General features: G+C 41.1%; 1 protein-coding gene across 1 annotated transcript in view; it reads left to right on the top strand.

Moving 5' to 3' along the window:
* The window catches only part of PNPT1 (polyribonucleotide nucleotidyltransferase 1), a gene marked incomplete at its 3' end in the record, with an annotated part of 233,635 nt that overhangs the window by 95,194 nt on the left and 120,243 nt on the right, over positions 1–18,198 (top strand). The window contains 1 exon segment of the mRNA XM_053712023.1: positions 14,771–14,824. Coding sequence (XP_053567998.1) covers positions 14,771–14,824 — 54 coding nt within the window.

The raw sequence follows: 18,198 nt of genomic DNA, 5'->3' as shown, positions 1-18,198 counted from the left end.
AAATTTACTACAATTACAATTAATTGGTATGCTTTTGCATTAGGACACAGCCATACATTTATCATTTCTCCTGCCGTGTTAGAACTATCTCTGACTTAATTAAAAGACCTGAGAAGCATTTTTTTGTTTCTGATATGACACTTATATTCTGCTCCAATTACTGTGTGCATGGATCATCCACCTATGGCTGATGATATTATTTCAAATTTGGCAAAGAAAACTAATTGTCCTATGTATGATGCTGGTGCATTTTAATTTTTATGCTTTCATTCCATTCAGACTTTTATGTTGATGGCATCTCAAAATGCACCAAGTCTGTTTACCTCACTGAATTTTTTGCAAGCATTAGTGAAACACAGTAATTAGAATACCAGTTCCCCCTTTGTGGTTTTGATAGTTTTCTGATTAGCTTCAAATTGCAGTCTTCCGGTTGTGAGGTTTGTCAGGATGCTTCATTTCCAGGAAGCATATGTAGTAATGTTTTCACCACAAAAGTGAACTTTCCTCTGTATTTTTTTCTTCTTCTGCCCCTGTAAGTACTATGGAAAACTCAACATAGTCCATGGTTCCCCCTTTTTTTGAATTTGTTCTAGAAATAGAAACATAGAATCTGACGCTAGATAAGAACCAAAAAGGCACTTCAAGTCTACCCATTTTTACGTTACTTTTTTCCCTTAGGATAGCTTTATGCATGTCCCAGACATTTTTTAATTATTTTACAGTGTGTGTTTACCACCTCTGTTGCAAGTTGATTCCATGAATCCACCAACCTTTATGTAAAAATATGCTTCCTCACATTTCTGCTCCCCTCTAACTTGTGACACCTTGTTTTGGCATTTCTTTTTTTGTGGAAAACATAAATTATGCTTACCAGATAATTTCCTTTCCTTCTGTATGAGGAGAGTCTACGGCTTCATTCCTTACTTGTGGGAAATACAGAACCTGGCCACCAGGAGGCAAAGACACCCCAGCCAAAGGCTTAAATACCTCCTCTACTTCCCTCATATCCCAGTCATTCTGCCAAGGGAACAAGGAACAGTAGGAGAAATATCAGGGTATAAATGGTGCCAGAAGAACAAAACAAAATTTAGGTCCGCCCATCGGAGAATACGGGCATGGGCTGTGGACCTTCCTCATACAGAAGGAAAGGAAATTATCTGGTTAGCATAATTTGTTTTCCTTCTTAATATGAGGAGAGTCCACGGCTTCATTCCTTACTTGTGGGAAACATATACCCAAGCTCCAGAGGACACTGAATGAATGGTAGGGCAAAAAAGGAGGCGGACCCTATTCTGAGGACACCACAGCCTGCAAAACCTTTCTCCCAAAAGCTGGTTCAGCCGAAGCAAAAACATCAAACTTGTAAAATTTTGAGAAAATTTGCTACCCAGTTGTCCACACCCGGAATGTGGATCGCAGACAGCGACCAGTTGTGGGCCTCCGCCCACTCCAAAATCCGATATACCTCATTGCTAGGGAGCTCCTCTTTCCTCCCTGGTGGGCCAAGCCTTCAGAGCATTTAAGATTGCTCAAAGTTCCAGAATGTTGATCGGAAGAGAGCTCTCCTCCCGAGACCAGAGGCCCTGATCTTTCTTGGCTCCCCAAACTGCTCCCCATCCTGAGAGACTTGCATCTGTAGTCAAAATCTCCCAGGATAGTCTTAAAAAGGATCTGGGCAGGGCAACCAAGAGAGCGATTCTCTCGACCGGTTGTCCAGAGAGATCTGTTGAGACAGATCCGAATGATTGCCGTTCCATTGTCTCAGCATGCACAGCTGTAACGGACGGAGACGGAACCTGGCAAAGGGAATTATGTCCTTGCTGGACACATGAAACCAATCACCTCCATACACTGTACCACAGAGTGCCTTGAGGAGGTCCGGAGGGCAAGACATGCCGAAGCCAGCTTGCAGCGTCTCTGGTCTATAAGAAATATCCTCATGACTAGTGAGTCTATTATAGTGCCCAGAAATTCTACCCTGGTGCTTGGAATAAGAGAACTCTTTTCTAAGTTTATCTTCCATCCATGGGATCGAAGAAGAGATTCTGAATGTTGTTCTGCTAGACGAAAGGATGGTGCTTGTTCCAGAATATCGTCCAAATAAGGCAGGGTTCTTCAAACTTTTTTTCCCGAAGACCCAGTGCAATGACACCCCCATACTTTCGCGACCCTATTTTAATGCTTGGTCTTGAAATTTCTGAATATACAACAAGAAAGCAGGCAGGCTAATGTAAAGTTTTTTATATATATATATATATATATACACACACACATACTCGCAAATGTTGCTGCCTAGTTCATTGCAGCTCACACTCCGAAACCAATGGGTTAAGTAGAGATGGTTTTATTTATCCCTAAGCTCAGCACCCTTTCCACAATGTCTACCTGCCTCATTCACCTCCAGGTCTTCCTCTGAACCGGAAGAACTCCAACTTTAAATATCCCAGGCACAAACAACACACTGGGCAGGACACAGAATAGTCAGACCCCCTAAGACTAGTGTCAAGCATATTTCTGGTTCATGCACAAGTAGCACTGTACTGACAGCTGCCATATATTCAGTAAATCAGGGGAGGGTCACAAGCATAAAGGTGGTTAATCCTCACCCCTCCAGGGAGACTGAGGCACAGAGGCAGGAGGGAGGGAGGGAGAGACGCTGGAGACACAGAAAGAGTGGGGAATTCAGGGAGAGACAGATGGGAAAAGAGAGAGGGGGGAAAAGAGAGAGCATACATGATATAAAGTTGCGGGTAAGGTTTCTTCTTTGCTTTTTATAATTTTATTTAACTAAATGCTAACACACAGATAACCCTTTCAAATAATGTTAAGAGGCTTAGAAGCCAAATAATGAGTTTTTCAACAATGAAAGTTATTCTATATCCTATCTAAAGAGTCCATTTGAGTGCTTATTTGGTAGAAATGTTGATTTTGTTACTCATATAATAGTATTTCTAATTATTCTGTGTTAAATTTCCTTTTTTACTTAATGTGATCTGTGAGTGTGATCATATAATGGCCCGTTGTGTTTAGCATTAACTAGCTATACGCAGAATGACAACTCTTTGCCTCTCTCCTACCCCCCTCGCTGCAGAGTCTTTGCCTCGTTGTGCTCCCTCCTGACTCCAGTCCAGGCTCCTACTCACACTTGCTGGCGCTGCGCTGCCCAAAAAGACACAAATTCCACAATGCACATATCTGTCTGCAGAGTGCAGCTATTGAGAGTACTACTGATGAGCCGACACCGCACTCACTGGCCCCTGCTATCCGACTCCACCGCACAAATGGGAGCGCCCCGCCCCCACTCACCACAGAAAGTTTCCAGGCACAAGACAAAAATATAAAAATAAAAAAATGTAATAAATAAATTTAAAAAAAATCTTAATGCTGCTGCAAAAAGGTATGTGTCTGCTCTGCCCCTGCTTCTCCACGACCCAGTAATCACGGTGTTGCGACCTAGTAGTGGGTCGCAACCCATTGTTTGAAGAACACTGAAGTAAGGTGTTACTGCAATGCCCTGGGTTCTGGCCACGGCTAAGAGAGCCCCCAGAACCTTTGTGAAAATTCTTGGGGCAGTAGCTAGGCCAAACGAAAGAGAGTGCTGGTCCAGGAAGGCAAACCTTAGGAACTGAAAATGCTCCCTGTGGATTGGGACATGAAGGTAAGCATCCTTCAGCTCTATAGTGGTCGTGAACTGTCCCTTCTGAACTAAGGGAAGGACTTGAACGAGGGGACATTCAGAAACTTGTTTAAGCACTTTAGAATCGGGCGAAAAGTTCCCTCCTTCTTTGGGACCACGAAAAGGTTTGAGTAGTATTTCAAGCCTCGTTCCTCTATGGAAACCGGGACAATGACTCCTAAGGAGGACAGATCTCGAACGCACCCCATAAAGACATCCCTCTTTTCTGGTTTTGATGACAGATTTGAGAGAAGGAATCTGCCCTTGGTTGGAAGAGACTTGAACCCAATTCTGTAACCCTGAGCAATGACCTCCAGGACCCAAGGATCCTGCACATCCCTGAACCAAGCTTCTGAGAAGAGTGAAAGTCTGCCACTATCTGATCCATAGACAGACCGGGGGCGACCCCTTCATGCGGATTTAGTCTCAGCGGGCTTCTTGCTCTGCTTGGACTTATTTTAGGACTGAGCCGGCTTCCAAGTCTTAGGTTGCTCGGTCTTAGCGGAGGATTGCTGGTGCTGAGATTTATCAGAACGATAGGAACGAAAATTATTAGGTTGTCCCTTAGATCTGTTCTTTTTATGGTGCGGTAGGAAGGCACCCTTGCCCCTTGTAACCGTGGAAATAATGGAGTCCAGGCCTGGACCAAACAAAATCTTACCCTTGAATGGAAGGGAAAGGAGTCTGGATTTGGAAGTCAAGTCCGCAGACCAGAACTTCAGCCAAAGAGCCTGGTGGGCCTGAATAGGAAACCCAGCAGTTTTAGCATTTATATGAATAATTTGCATATTTGCATCATAAATAAAAGAATTAGCGACCCTTAAAGCCTTAATTCTATCAAGAATAATATTGAGGTAACCTTCCACCTCAATCAATTCCGATAAGGAGTCGCACCAGTAGGTAGCAGCTCCCGCAACTGCGGCAACCTCTTTGAACGACGAGCTATCCTCCAGTGAGATAGTAATGCGTTTTGCAAGCGTGGAGACAGCGCCATCCACCTTAGAGATGGAACCCAACAACTCCAATTGAGAGTCCGGAACCGGGATCAGTTTTTTAAAGGCAGATGAAGGGTTGTAGGAAGAACCGATCCTCTCCCATTCGTTCTTAATAATGTTTGCCATCTTTACAGGAACAGGGAAAGTCTGAGGAACAACCCTATCTTCGTAAACTCTATCCAGTTTAGGAATTAAAGGTTCTTCAGGCAGTTTGGCCTCTGGAACCTCTAAGGTAGCCAGAACTTCCTTTTAAAAGAAAAAGCACAAGTGCTCCATCCTAAATCTAAAATCTGCTTCCTCTGCAATCGGAGGCTTAGAGGCAGCCGATTCAGACCCAGAAAGTTTACACTCTGAAGAATCAGAACTTCATCATCAGATAACCGTCTATCAGCTATAACCAATAAGCTAGATGATGACCCCTGGGAAGGATAGAAATATTTGACCTTGCGCTTAGCAGGGCGAGGTAAAGCACTAATTGCCGCAGACACTGCTGTTTGTAACTGCGTAGTTAAGTCTGGAGGTAAAAGGCCTCCTCCAGATGGAGGATCAGGCGTGCTATGGGAAACATGTGTATTAGGAGATGAAAGCAGGGTGCGCACCTCACGGGACGGGGACCCCTCAGAGGTGGAAGGCTCAGTGGTATCAAACATGTTAACCTTTTTTGACATAATCACTACTTCTAGGCATGTGGAACATAATTGAGAGGGCGGGTATACCTCGGCCTCCTCATAATATAAACAGGCATTAGTCATAGGTATAGAGGGAGTACCCTCTAAAACGTCAGTCCTCCATAGCTATGAGCTATGTCCTAATATAACAATAATGAACGTTCTATAAAATATAAAAAGGCACCTTTTATAACCCCATTGGCTGGGGCACTCACCACCTCCTATGACCCAGGCACACAGAGTAAACTGCTTCTCTCCGATAACCAGAACGGTCAGAGAATAGGAAGTGAAACTACGACCACACCCGGTCACATGGAGCGCAACCTAGGACCACCTCCGCTAAGGAAAAGCGAGTCAAACTTGTAAAGCTGTGCAGCTCTAAAGTGAAAGTAACCTGTATGTTCCAACCTCAGTCTATGAGCCTCAAAAAACATCTTGCACATAATGAATTATAAATCAAATAAAAATGTATAAGATTAATCCCAACTGTTCAATAATCCCCCCCCCCCCCCCCCAGTAGATGTTAACACTTGATTCCATACAGATAAAAGGAGCCACACTGTGACCCTGTCTTCTAGCGTTACCATATGTGTAAAAAATGAAACAATCTTACTGGACTCTATGCTGTGGAACAGAAATACAGCCTCACAAGTGTGACAGTCTTGTAGCATCGCTCCTGACATGGACTTGAGTGATGAAAGCAGGCAGTGAAACACTGATTGCTTAGGAGCTGTTAATGCGAGTCTGGATGGATTCGCAGAAAGACTATCCCTGCATCTCCAGATCTTTAACTTTCGTCAATGCTCTCACTGAGAGGCTGACAAGACTACTAAAAATTCCAGTCCCATTTCAAAGGACAGATACCCTTCATAAGGAACTACTCCGTATCTTCTGACACTTCTCTGCCAACCTCCTGCTGTGAAGAAAGTCAAAGAATGACTGGGATATGAGGGAAGTGGGGGCGTCTTTGCCGCATCCTGGTGGCCAGGTTCTGTATTTCCCACAAGTAAGGAATGAAGCCGTGGACTCTCCTCATATTAAGAAGGAAAATGCTTTGTTACCGCTTTATTAAGTTCCTTAATATATTTAAAGGTTTCTTTCATGTCACCTCTTTCCCTTCATTCCTCTAAACTATACATATTTAGGTCATAGATTCTTTCTTTGTATGTTTTTTATTTTAGAATGTACCATTTTAGCCCTCCTTTTGTACAGTTTCTAATTTATTTATATCCTTCTGGAGATATGTCTCCAGAACTGTACACTGTATTCCAGATGAGGTCTAGCTAGTGATTTGTAAAGTGGCTTAAGAAACTTGCTATTTCTGCTGCTAATACCTCTCCCAATGCAGCCAAGTATTCGACTGGCCTTACTGACAGCACTGCTGCTTTGTGTACCAAATTTTAAATAGTCTGAAAAAGTCCTGTTCCTCTTCGTCATTATTGTACTATTGAAACTATAATTGGCCTTTGGGTTTTTGGATACTTTATGCATAATTTTGCTCTTGGTAATATTAAATTTTAGATCCCATTTTATTTGCTCAGTCCTCCAGTTTTTAATATCACTGTTCATTTGATCCACTCCTACTGGAACATCAACTCTGTTGCAAATTTTCATCCGCAAACAAGCAAAACTTTACCTTGGGTCCAATTCCAAAAACACTGATGAACATGTTTAAAAAAAAAAAAAAAAAAGCAGGCCCAATGACTGACTCTTGGGAAACACCACTAGTAATTGACCCCTCATTTGAATGTACTCCATTAATTGGAACCCTTTGCCTTCTATTCTTCTTCTACTCTTATAATCTTAGCATTTACTCCAATGCAATACATTTTGTGAATGTTTGTTGTTGTTGTTGTGCTAGTAGTGTCAAATGCTACATCTCCTCCCTGGTCTAAGTTAGTTACATGGTCAAATAAATCAATTACATTAGTATGACATGATCTTTCAGCAGTGAAATCATACTGTCCTTTGACTTCTGAGTTGTTTGAAGGTAAGACACAAGTCTTTGATTTAAAAGAGTTTCAATTAGTTTCCCTGCTATTGATGTCAAACTGACTGGCTTATGGTTAGCAGAATACTCCTTACTACCCTTTTTATGAAGAGGGAGTCATTGACAAGTTTCTGGTCTTTTGGAACAACTCCTTTTAACAGAAATAACATAATTTATGTAAGAATTTACCTGATAAATTAATTTCTTTCATATTGGCAAGAATCCATGAGCTAGTGACGTATGGTATATACAATCCTACCAGGAGGCGCAAAGTTTGCCAAACCTCAAAATGCCTATAAATACACCCCTCACCACACCCACAATTCAGTTTAACGAATAGCCAAGAAGTGGGGTCACAAAGAAAGGAGTAAAAAGCATCAACAAAGGAATTTGGAAATAATTGTGCTTTATACAAAAACATCATAACCACCATAAAAAGGGTAGGCCTTTATCAGGTAAATTCTTACATAAATTATGTTTTCTTTCATGTAATTGGCAAGAGTCCATGAGCTAGTGACGTATGGGATATCAATACCCAAGATGTGGAACTCCACTCAAGAGTCACTAGAGAGGGAGGGATAAAAATAACAGCCATTTTCCGCTGAAAAAATAATCCACAACCCAAAATAAATTATTCTCATAATGAAAAGAAAAACTTAAAACAAGAACTTTTCTACCAAAGACTGCTTCTGAAGAAGCAAATACATCAAAATGGTAGAATTTAGTAAATGTATGCAAAGAGGACCAAGTTGCTGCTTTGCAAATCTGATCAACTGAAGCTTCATTCTTAAAAGCCCACGAAGTGGAGACTGATCTAGTAGAATGAGCTGTAATTCTCTGAGGCAGGGCCAGACCCGACTCCAAATAAGCTTGATGAATCATAAGCTTTAACCAAGAAGCCAAGGAAATAGCAGAGGCCTTCTGACCTTTCCTAGGACCAGAAAATATAACAAATAGACTAGAAGTCTTCCTGAAATCTTTAGTAGCTTCAACATAATATTTCAAAGCTCTCACCACATCCAAAGAATGTAAGGATCTTTCCAAAGAATTCTTAGGATTAGGACACAAAGAAGGGACAACAATTTCTCTACTAATGTTGTTAGAATTCACAACTTTAGGTAAAAATTTAAATGAAGTCCGCAAGACAGCCTTATCCTGATGAAAAATCAGAAAAGGAGATTCACAAGAAAGAGCAGATAGCTCAGAAACTCTTCTAGCAGAAGAGATGGCTAAAAGGAACAACACTTTCCAAGAAAGTAGTTTAATGTCCAAAGAATGCATAGGCTCAAACGGAGGAGCCTGTAACGCCTTCAAAACCAAATTAAGACTCCAAGGAGTAGAAATTGATTTAATGACGGGCTTAATACGAACTAAAGCCTGTACAAAACATTGAATATCAGGACGTTTAGCAATCTTTCTGTGAAATGAAACTGAAAGAGCAGAGATTTGTCCCTTCAAGGAACTTGCAGACAAACCTTTATCCAAACCATCCTGAAGAAACTGTAAAATTCTAGGAATTCTAAATGAATGCCAAGAGAATTTATGAAAAGAACACCATAAAATGTAGGTCTTCCAAACTCGATAATAAATCTTTCTAGAGACAGATTTACGAGCTTTTAACATAGTATTAATCAATGAGTCAGAGAAACCTCTATGACTTAGTACTAAGCGTTCAATTTCCATACCTTCAAATTCAATGATTTGGGATCCTGATGGAAAAACGGACATTGAGACAGTAGGTCCGGCCTTAACGGAAGTGGCCAAGGTTGGCAACTGGATATCCGAACAAGATCTGCATACCAAAACCTGTGTGGCCATGCTGGAGCCACCAGCAACACAAACTATTGTTCCATGATGATTTTGGATATCACTCTTGGAAGAACAACTAGAGGCGGGAAAATGTAAGCGGGATGATAACACCAAGGAAGTGTCAGCGCATCCACTGCTTCCGCCTGAACATTCCTGGACAGGTATCTGGGAAGTTTCTTGTTTAGATGAGAGGCCATGAGATCTATCTCTCGAAGACCCCACATCTGAACAATCTGAGAAAACACATCTGGATGGAGAGACCACTCCCCTGGAAGTAAAGTCTGACGGCTGAGATAATCCACCTCCCAATTGTCTACACCTGGGATATGCACCGCAGAGATTAGACAGGAGCAGGATTCCGCCCAGGCAAGTATCCGAGATACTTCTTTCATAGCTTGGGGACTGTGAGTCCCACCCTGATGATTGACATATGCCACAGTTGTGATATTGTCTGTCTGAAAGCAAATGAATGGTGTTCTCTTCAACAGAGGCCAAAACTGAAGAGCTCTGAGAATTGCACGGAATTCTAAAATATTGATTGGTAATCTTGCCTCTTGAGATTTCCAAACCCCTTGTGCTGTCAGAGATCCCCAAACAGCTCCCCAACCTGAAAGACTTGTGTCTGTAGTGATCACAGTCCAGGTTGGCCGAACAAAGGAAGCCCCTTCAACTAAACGCTGGTGATTTAACCACCACGTCAGAGTGTCGAACATTGGGATTTAAGGATATTAACTGTGATATCTTTGTATAATCCCTGCACCATTGATTCAGAGAGTAGAAATAGCCCTATCAACTTTGGGTATCTTTTCCCAAAACTATAGAAATTGCTGGTAAAGGATACCATTTTTTAAACCTTGAAGAAGGAATAAAAGTAGTACCTGGCTTATTCCATTCCTTAGAAATCATATCAGAAATAGCATCAGGAATAGGAAAAACCTCTGGAGTAACCACATGAGGTTTAAAACAGCATTTAAATGTTTACTAGTCTTAATGTCAAGAGGACTAGCTTCCTCAATAACCTCAATTAACACTTCTTTTAACAAAGAACAAATATACTCTATTTTAAACAAATAAGTAGATTTGTCAGTGTCAATATCTGAGGAGGGATCTTCTGAATCAGATAGATCCTCAAGAAAAAGGGGGGGGTGATGGCACTCCTATTGGTATGAAGGGTAGGGCTAATAATCGTATCGGCTTAGCCTTATTAATAATCAATGTTGCCCTGGGGTGCTGTGTACCAATTTACATGATTCTAATACAACCAAAGAAGTTGCAAAAAAGTGTACACATTGATAGCACTCGCTCCCTATATTATTAAGTTATTGTCGTACGAGTATTGTCATTATCTGAGGAGGGATCTTCTGAATCAGATAGATCCTCATCAGAGGAGAATAAATCATTATGTTGTCGGTCATTTGAAATTTCATCAACTTTATGAGAAGTTTTAAAAGACCTTTTACGTTTAATAGAAGGCAGAAATGCAGACAAAGCCTTCTGAATAGAATCAGTAACAATTTTTTTTAAAATTCATAGGTATATCATGTACATTAGAAGTTGAAGGAACTGCAACTGGCAATGTACTATTACTGATGGATACATTCTCTGCATGTAAAAGTTTATCATGACAACTATTACAAATGACATTTGGAGATATAATTTCCACAATCTTACAACAAATGCACTTAGCTTTGGTAGAACCAATGTCAGGCAGCAAAGTTCCAACAGATACTTCTGAGGCAGGATCAGATTGAGACATCTTGAAAAATGTAAAAGAAAAAACAACATATAAAGCAGAATTATCAATTTCCTTATACGACGGTTTCAGGAATGGGAAAAAATGCAAACAGCATAGCCCTCTGACATAGAAAAAGGCAAGAGGCAAACAGCAATGGGGTATAAAACAAATGAAAAATTTGGTGCCAAGTATGACGCATAACGTAAGTGCAAAAAATTTTGGCGGCAACAATATCCGGAAATGACACACTTGCGTCACTTACGATGCAACCGTGTGTAAGGCTTCCGTGTCAACTAAGATGCCGGAAACGACGAACTTGCGTCAACGGACGTACTTTTCGCGCCAAAAAAAATCTCGCGCCAAGAATGACACAAAGTCTAGCATTTGACGCACCCACGGGCCTAATGCTGCCTGCAATTTTGTAAGAAAAAAGTAGTCCATTTGGAAAAAAAAGACTAAACCCCAGGTAAGAAAAAATTATTTCTTAATATGTTTATTTCCCAAATATGAAACTGACAGTCTGCACAAGGAAATACATGAACCTGACTCATGGCAAATATAAGTACAATACATATATTTAGAACTTTATATAAATGCATAAAGTGCCAGACCATATCTGGGGTGTCTTAAGTAATAAAAAACATACTTGTCAAAAAAGACACCCATCCACATATAGCAGATAGCCAAACCAGTACTGAAACAGTTATCAGTAGAGGTATTGGTATATGAAATCTAAGCACAAACTTACTTCACCACCTCCATAGGAGGCAAAGTTTGTAAAACTGAATTGTGGGTGTGGTGAGGGGTGTATTTATAGGCATTTTGAGGTTTGGGAAACTTTGCCCCTCCTGGTAGGATTGTATATCCCATACGTCACTAGCTCATGGACTCTTGCCAATTACATGAAAGAAATATATTTGAGTCCCACTTGTGGTAGAAGATCCAAATAAAACCAAGGCGCCTATTCAGGCTGGAATTGATAGCAAATATCACAAATGCCAGGATCAGCTCTTCTTGACAACACAATTCAATCAGTCACTGCAAAAGATAAAAAAAAGGTGCTTCAATGGCATAATATCCAATTATCACCCACACACAGTCCCCCGGAGTCACACGCAGATGACAGGTACTCACATAGGGAGCGCACTCAGATGGTGTATGTCACGTGGTCTGGGTCAATTAGGAGCTTCCCAGCTAGCTCTCCTCCAGTACTTCTATTGAGTTGCCACTCGTGTTCTACAGGTGAATACCTTGTGCAAAGCATTACATAAACAGCACACAAACTCTCAAAGTATGAAATTAAATCACCCCTCAGGATACACTGTAGGAGGATTTTGTTTATAAAAACATTTAAAACCACTGCAACGCATTTCACAAAACTGCTGGTATAGTTTCATCAGGCAAAATACCGTTTGTGGGTGATACTTATGATATTATGCCATTGGAGCGCCTTCTCCTGTTAACGGTGACTGTTTAAATAAATTGACTAATGAAGTAGCTATCACGGATCAAAGTTCTCTTAGAACCCTTGGATGAATATTATCTGGACCTACATACTTATTTACATTTATTTTTGATAAATAACTTGAAACCTCTTCCTCTCTAAAAAGAAAAGTACTACTCACATCATTTAAAGTAACATCCCTTAATAGAATTTCACTATCTTTACAATCTGTTGTAAAGACTGAACAAATGTAATCATTTAGACAGTTTGCTATTTACTCTTATCAGTCTTGAGTGGTACTATCTTTCATAGATGAGCAAAAAAGGATAAGCAGCACCTGTCCGTCTAACCAAACAATGAACTTGGTCCAATGTTATGACAGTCCAACTCGCAAACACCTATTAGTGTAAGGTGTATAGGGCCCATATAATTGCAAATCAAAACCAAAACACCAGCTCTGGAAAGTTCGTTCAAACGGCTCTCATGTGCACACTCCCCTCACTTTGTGATCAACAGCTTCCATTCAATAGCTAGATACAAGCGCTGCTGCACAAAACTGCATAGTAAAGTCATGTAGATATACACTTGTTTTAAACAGAATTCTCACCTACACGCTCTGGAAAGGGGATCCGTGCCGGTCCTAAGGGCAATAAGGCTTTCGTCCTCTGAGCCTGTGTGCTCCTGGCTGTATTGCAACAGACAGCCTCACGCCCCTCTTTCAGCACGCCATCCAGACAATCCGTGTGTATGATTCACCTGCTGAGACGCTGTTCTTCCGTGACGTCTTACAAGCAGCATGTGTTGGGGAGGGCGGAGCCGGGATGTGTTGCGCTCTGTGAGTGGTCCCAATGTGGCAGAAAAATTGACCCAAAAGCCACCACTGTAGTCCGTGCTCTAAATTCGAATCCACAGTTAATAGAAAAAAGCAATGCAAGAGCACCGGACTGTTTGTTAAAAAGCAAAACTTTATTCCAACTTTAAAAGCTTACATGGACAAGGCCCGGTTACAACAAATACCGGACAGGTTAGACTTGCGGTGTGGGTAATCACGTACCCCTGGCTGACGCATTTCGGCTCTTGCCGTAATCGTAGCTAGTGGGTACCTGTATCCACACCTCTTAAATACCATTTAAAAAGTATTGATAGGTTAAGACCAAAACACGTGACCTGTTACCACACCTGGGTATTCAACATTAAGTCTACCTGACTTGGAGAGGGGGTGGGGGAGAAAGGGGAATGGGGAAAATGAGGAAAAATAGTTAACTACTACCCTGCCATTGTCACAGTGGCTTGATAATTGTGTATACAAAATGTCAGGTTACTGACTATCTATATGTATTTCTTAAATAAATAAATTTGTCAAGTCACTGCGACAATCCGGAAATATAGTGGAACTGTTCCATATACCTGCACTGTCAAACATAAACCCATAAATTGCAAGTTATGCAAACTAAATAAATAAACACCCATAAGTAACCATCCATAAATAACACAACTATTTCATATGTTAGTGTTGCTCCATTTCAGGTTCTGTCCTGTATAATATAATTTTAATTTTATACTTGGAATAATGTGCATAGTACATAAAGGTAAACACTACACACCTATACAGAGCAAGACTGAATTTACATGCTAATAGAGCTCCATTTCTGATCCTATCCTGTGTTATGATTCTACACTTAGGTTGATATATATAATTGCATGAGACTGAATCCTGAACTATTCGCTTATTAAGGATGTATGTACCACGTGTCTTATTAGGATTAAAGTTGCGGCTATAGACACATATATTTGTTTACAGTGTTTGACTGAGCTAGCTCCCACTACAAATGGAGTGAAGTAAAATAAAATGAAATAAATGAAAAGGGGGAGGATATAGTGGAGTATAATAAGCTGAATATATTCCTATACTGACCATAAAAGGATATGTACGTTACACAGAAGGCAACAATGTCCTCCAATATTGAACCAAGCTAGCTCCCACCAAGAGTGAGTAAATAAATAAAACAAGAGCAGATGTTTCTTATCTGTAACCACCCTAGCATAAATTTAATTGTAGAACTAGTTTAAGCTTATAAAAGGGAGGTCTATTGGATTGGATTGGAGTGTTGTTTGTGTGTTTTTCTGTTAGTTTGCATCCCTTCATTGGTTGTTGCTGCTAGGGTAAGCCGAAATACATGAAAATTAAATAATTGCTGATACATTTCCTAAGAAGCATTCCACTCTGAGCATAAAAAGAATCTTCTCTGTTATAGCTACTGTCATACATTTGTTGTGAGTTTAGAATTTGGGTTGATGTTGAATGATAGCTGGCATTTTCTAGATGTGTGCCCCCCCCCCCTTCATTTTAAACATTTTTACAGTTTCAGTGCTACTACTACTGATGATGATTTTATGTATAACAAACATTGAGGTTTTTAATTATTATTAATTTTAATTTTTTTATGTTTTAGGCTCTTCATCTATGGCATCTGCGTGTGGTGGAAGTTTGGCATTGATGGATGCAGGTAGGAATATTGTACCTCAAAAAAATCTACACTATCTATGTTTAGCTCTTCACCCCTATACTAATATTTTGCAGTAATGATGGGCCTCAATAATAATTGTATACACTTATATAGAATTAGGGGGAAAAGCTGCCACTCCACTCAATGTTAGACTAATTTCTTACTCATCCGGGACTTGTGGAAATGTATAATGTTTCTCCAACATTGGTGTGTCCGGTCCACGGCGTCATCCTTACTTGTGGGAATATTCTCTTCCCCAACAGGAAATGGCAAAGAGCACAGCAAAAGCTGTCCATATAGCCCCTCCTCAGGCTCCGCCCCCCAGTCATTCACTTTGCCGCTCTGAACAAGTAGCATCTCCACGGAGATGGTGAAGAGTATGTGGTGTTTTGTTGTAGTTTTTTATTCTTCTATCAAAAGTTTGTTATTTTGAAATAGTACTGGTATGTACTATTTACTCTGAAACGGAAAGAGATGAAGAGTTCTGTTTAAAAGAGGAGTATGATTTTAGCAGCAGTAACTAAAATCAATTGCTGTTCCCACGCAGGACTGTTGAGCCCAGAGAACTTCAGTTGGGGGGAACAGTTTGCAGACTTTTCTGCTCAAGGTATGACTAGCCATTTTTCTAACAAGACTGTGTAATGCTGGAAGGCTGTCATTTTCCCTCATGGGGATCAGTAAGCCATTTTCTTAGACTCAGAAAGAATAAAGGGCTTTTTATGGGCTATTAACTGGTGGACACTCTCAAGGGCTAAATCGATTGTTTATTTAAGTTATTATTTAAAGTTTGAAGTGGATTTCACACTTTTTAATATTTGGGGAACGTTTTTATCGCCAGGCACTAGTCTAGACACCTTCCCAGTCAGGAAGGGCCTTCACTGTAGTAGGCAGAGCCTCATTTTCGCGCCATTATTGTGCAGTTTCTTTTGAGTGCAGTGCATGCAGCTGCATGTGAGAGGATCTGGTATCCACTGAAAACGTTCCTAGAAGGCTTGAATTGGTTTTGTATACCCCCCTGGGATAGGTGAAGTCACAACAAAGGCTGTGGCTATGACTGTAGTGGGGTTAAATTGCAAACGGCTCCGGTTTCCGTATTTTAAGGGTTAACAGCTTGAAAATTGGGGTGCAATACTTTGAATGCCTTAAGACACTGTGGTGAAAATTTGGTAAAGTTTGGATAATTCCTTCATAGTTTTTCACATATTCAGTAATAGTGTTTAAGCCTGTTTAACATGTCTGTACCTTCAGATAGCTCATGTTCTGTATGTATGGAGGCCAATGTGGTTCCCCCTTCAAATATATGTGATAATTGTGCCATGGCGTCCAAACAAAGTAAGGACAGTACTGTCACATTTAGTAAGGTTGCCCAGGATGTTTCCTCAGATGAAGGAAGTAGGGATAGTTCTGCATCCTCTCCTTCTGTGTCTATACCAGTTAAGCCCACGCAGGCGTCCCCTAGTACTTCTAGCACGCCAATGCTTGTTACTATGCAACAATTGACGGCAGTAATGGATAACTCCATAGCTAATATTTTATCCAAGATGCCAGGATTTCAGAGAAAGCGCGATTGCTCAGTTTTAAACACTGTAGAGCAGGAGGGAGCTGATGATAATTTATCTGTCATACCCTCACACCAGTCTGAAGTGGCAGTGAGGGAGGGTTTGTCAGATGGAGAAATTTCTGATACAGGAAGAATTTCTCAGCAGGCAGAACCTGATGTTGTGACATTTAAATTTTAAATTAGAGCATCTCCGCGCATTACTTAAGGAGGTGCTATCTACTCTGGATGATTGTGACAATCTGGTCATCCCAGAAAAATTGTGCAAGATGGACAAGTTCCTAGAGGTCCCGGTGCACCCTGATGCCTTTCCAATACCTAAAAGGGTGGCGGACATAGTGAATAAGGAGTGGGAGAAACCAGGCATACCTTTTGTGCCTCCTCCTATATTTAAGAAATTGTTCCCCATGGTCGACCCCAGGAAGGACACATGGCAAACAGTCCCTAAGGTCGAGGGGGCGGTTTCTACACTAGCCAAACGCACGACCATTCCCATTGAGGACAATTGTGCTTTTAAAGATCCTATGGATAAAAAAATTGGAGGGTTTGCTTAAAAAGATTTTTGTACAGCAAGGATACCTCCTTCAACCTATTTTGTGCATTATTCCTGTCACTACAGCGGCGTGGTTCTGGTTCGAGGAACTGGAAAAGTCGCTCGGTAGGGAGACTCCATATGAGGAGGTTATGGACAGAATTCACGCACTTAAGTTAGCTAATTCCTTTATTTTAGATGCCGCTTTGCAGTTAGTGAGATTAGCGGCGAAAAATTCAGGGTTTGCAATTGTGGCGCGTAGAGCGCTCTGGCTAAAGTCTTGGTCGGCGGATGTATCTTCCAAGACAAAATTGCTTAATATTCCTTTCAAAGGTAAGACCCTTTTTGGGCCAGAATTGAAAGAAATTATTTCAGACATCACTGGGGGAAAGGGCCATGCCCTCCCACAAGATAGGCCTTTCAAGGCTAAGAATAAGTCCAATTTTCGTTCCTTTCGCAATTTCAGGAACGGACCGGCTTCCAACTCTACAGCCTCTAGACAAGAGGGTAATGCTTCCCAGACTAAACCAGCTTGGAAACCAATGCAAGGCTGGAACAAGGGTAAACAGGCCAAGAAGCCTGCTGCTGCTACCAAGACAGCATGAAGGGGTAGCCCCCGATCCGGGACCGGATCTAGTAGGGGGCAGACTCTCTCTCTTTGCTCAGGCTTGGGCAAGAGATGTTCAGGATCCCTAAGACCTGTTAAAGATGGGAGTGATACACCCAGTTCCAACGGTGGAACAAGGTCAGGGGTTTTACTCAAATCTGTTTGTAGTTCCCAAAAAAGAGGGAACTTTCAGACCAATTCTGGATTTAAAAATTCTAAACAAATTTCTCAGAGTTCCATCGTTCAAAATGGAAACCATTCGAACAATTTTACCTACAATCCAGGAGGGTCAATATATGACTACCGTGGATTTAAAGGATGCGTATCTACATATTCCTATCCACAAAGATCATCATCAGTTCCTAAGGTTCGCCTTTCTGGACAATCATTATCAGTTCGTGGCTCTCCAATTCGGACTAGCCACTGCTCCCAGAATTTTCACAAAGGTGCTCGGGTCCCTTCTAGCGGTTCTAAGACCAAGGGGCATTGCAGTGGCACCTTATCTGGACGACATTCTAATTCAAGCGTCGTCTCTTTCCAAGGCAAAGGCTCATACAGACATTGTTCTAGCCTTTCTCAGATCTCACGGGTGGAAGGTGAATGTAGAAAAGAGTTCCCTGTCTCCGTCGACAAGAGTTCCCTTTTTGGGAACAATAATAGATTCTTTAGAAATGAAG

Source organism: Bombina bombina, chromosome 4 (assembly GCF_027579735.1).
Source record: "Bombina bombina isolate aBomBom1 chromosome 4, aBomBom1.pri, whole genome shotgun sequence".
NCBI lineage: Eukaryota > Metazoa > Chordata > Amphibia > Anura > Bombinatoridae > Bombina > Bombina bombina.
This window is presented reverse-complemented; position numbering and strand designations above follow the sequence as displayed.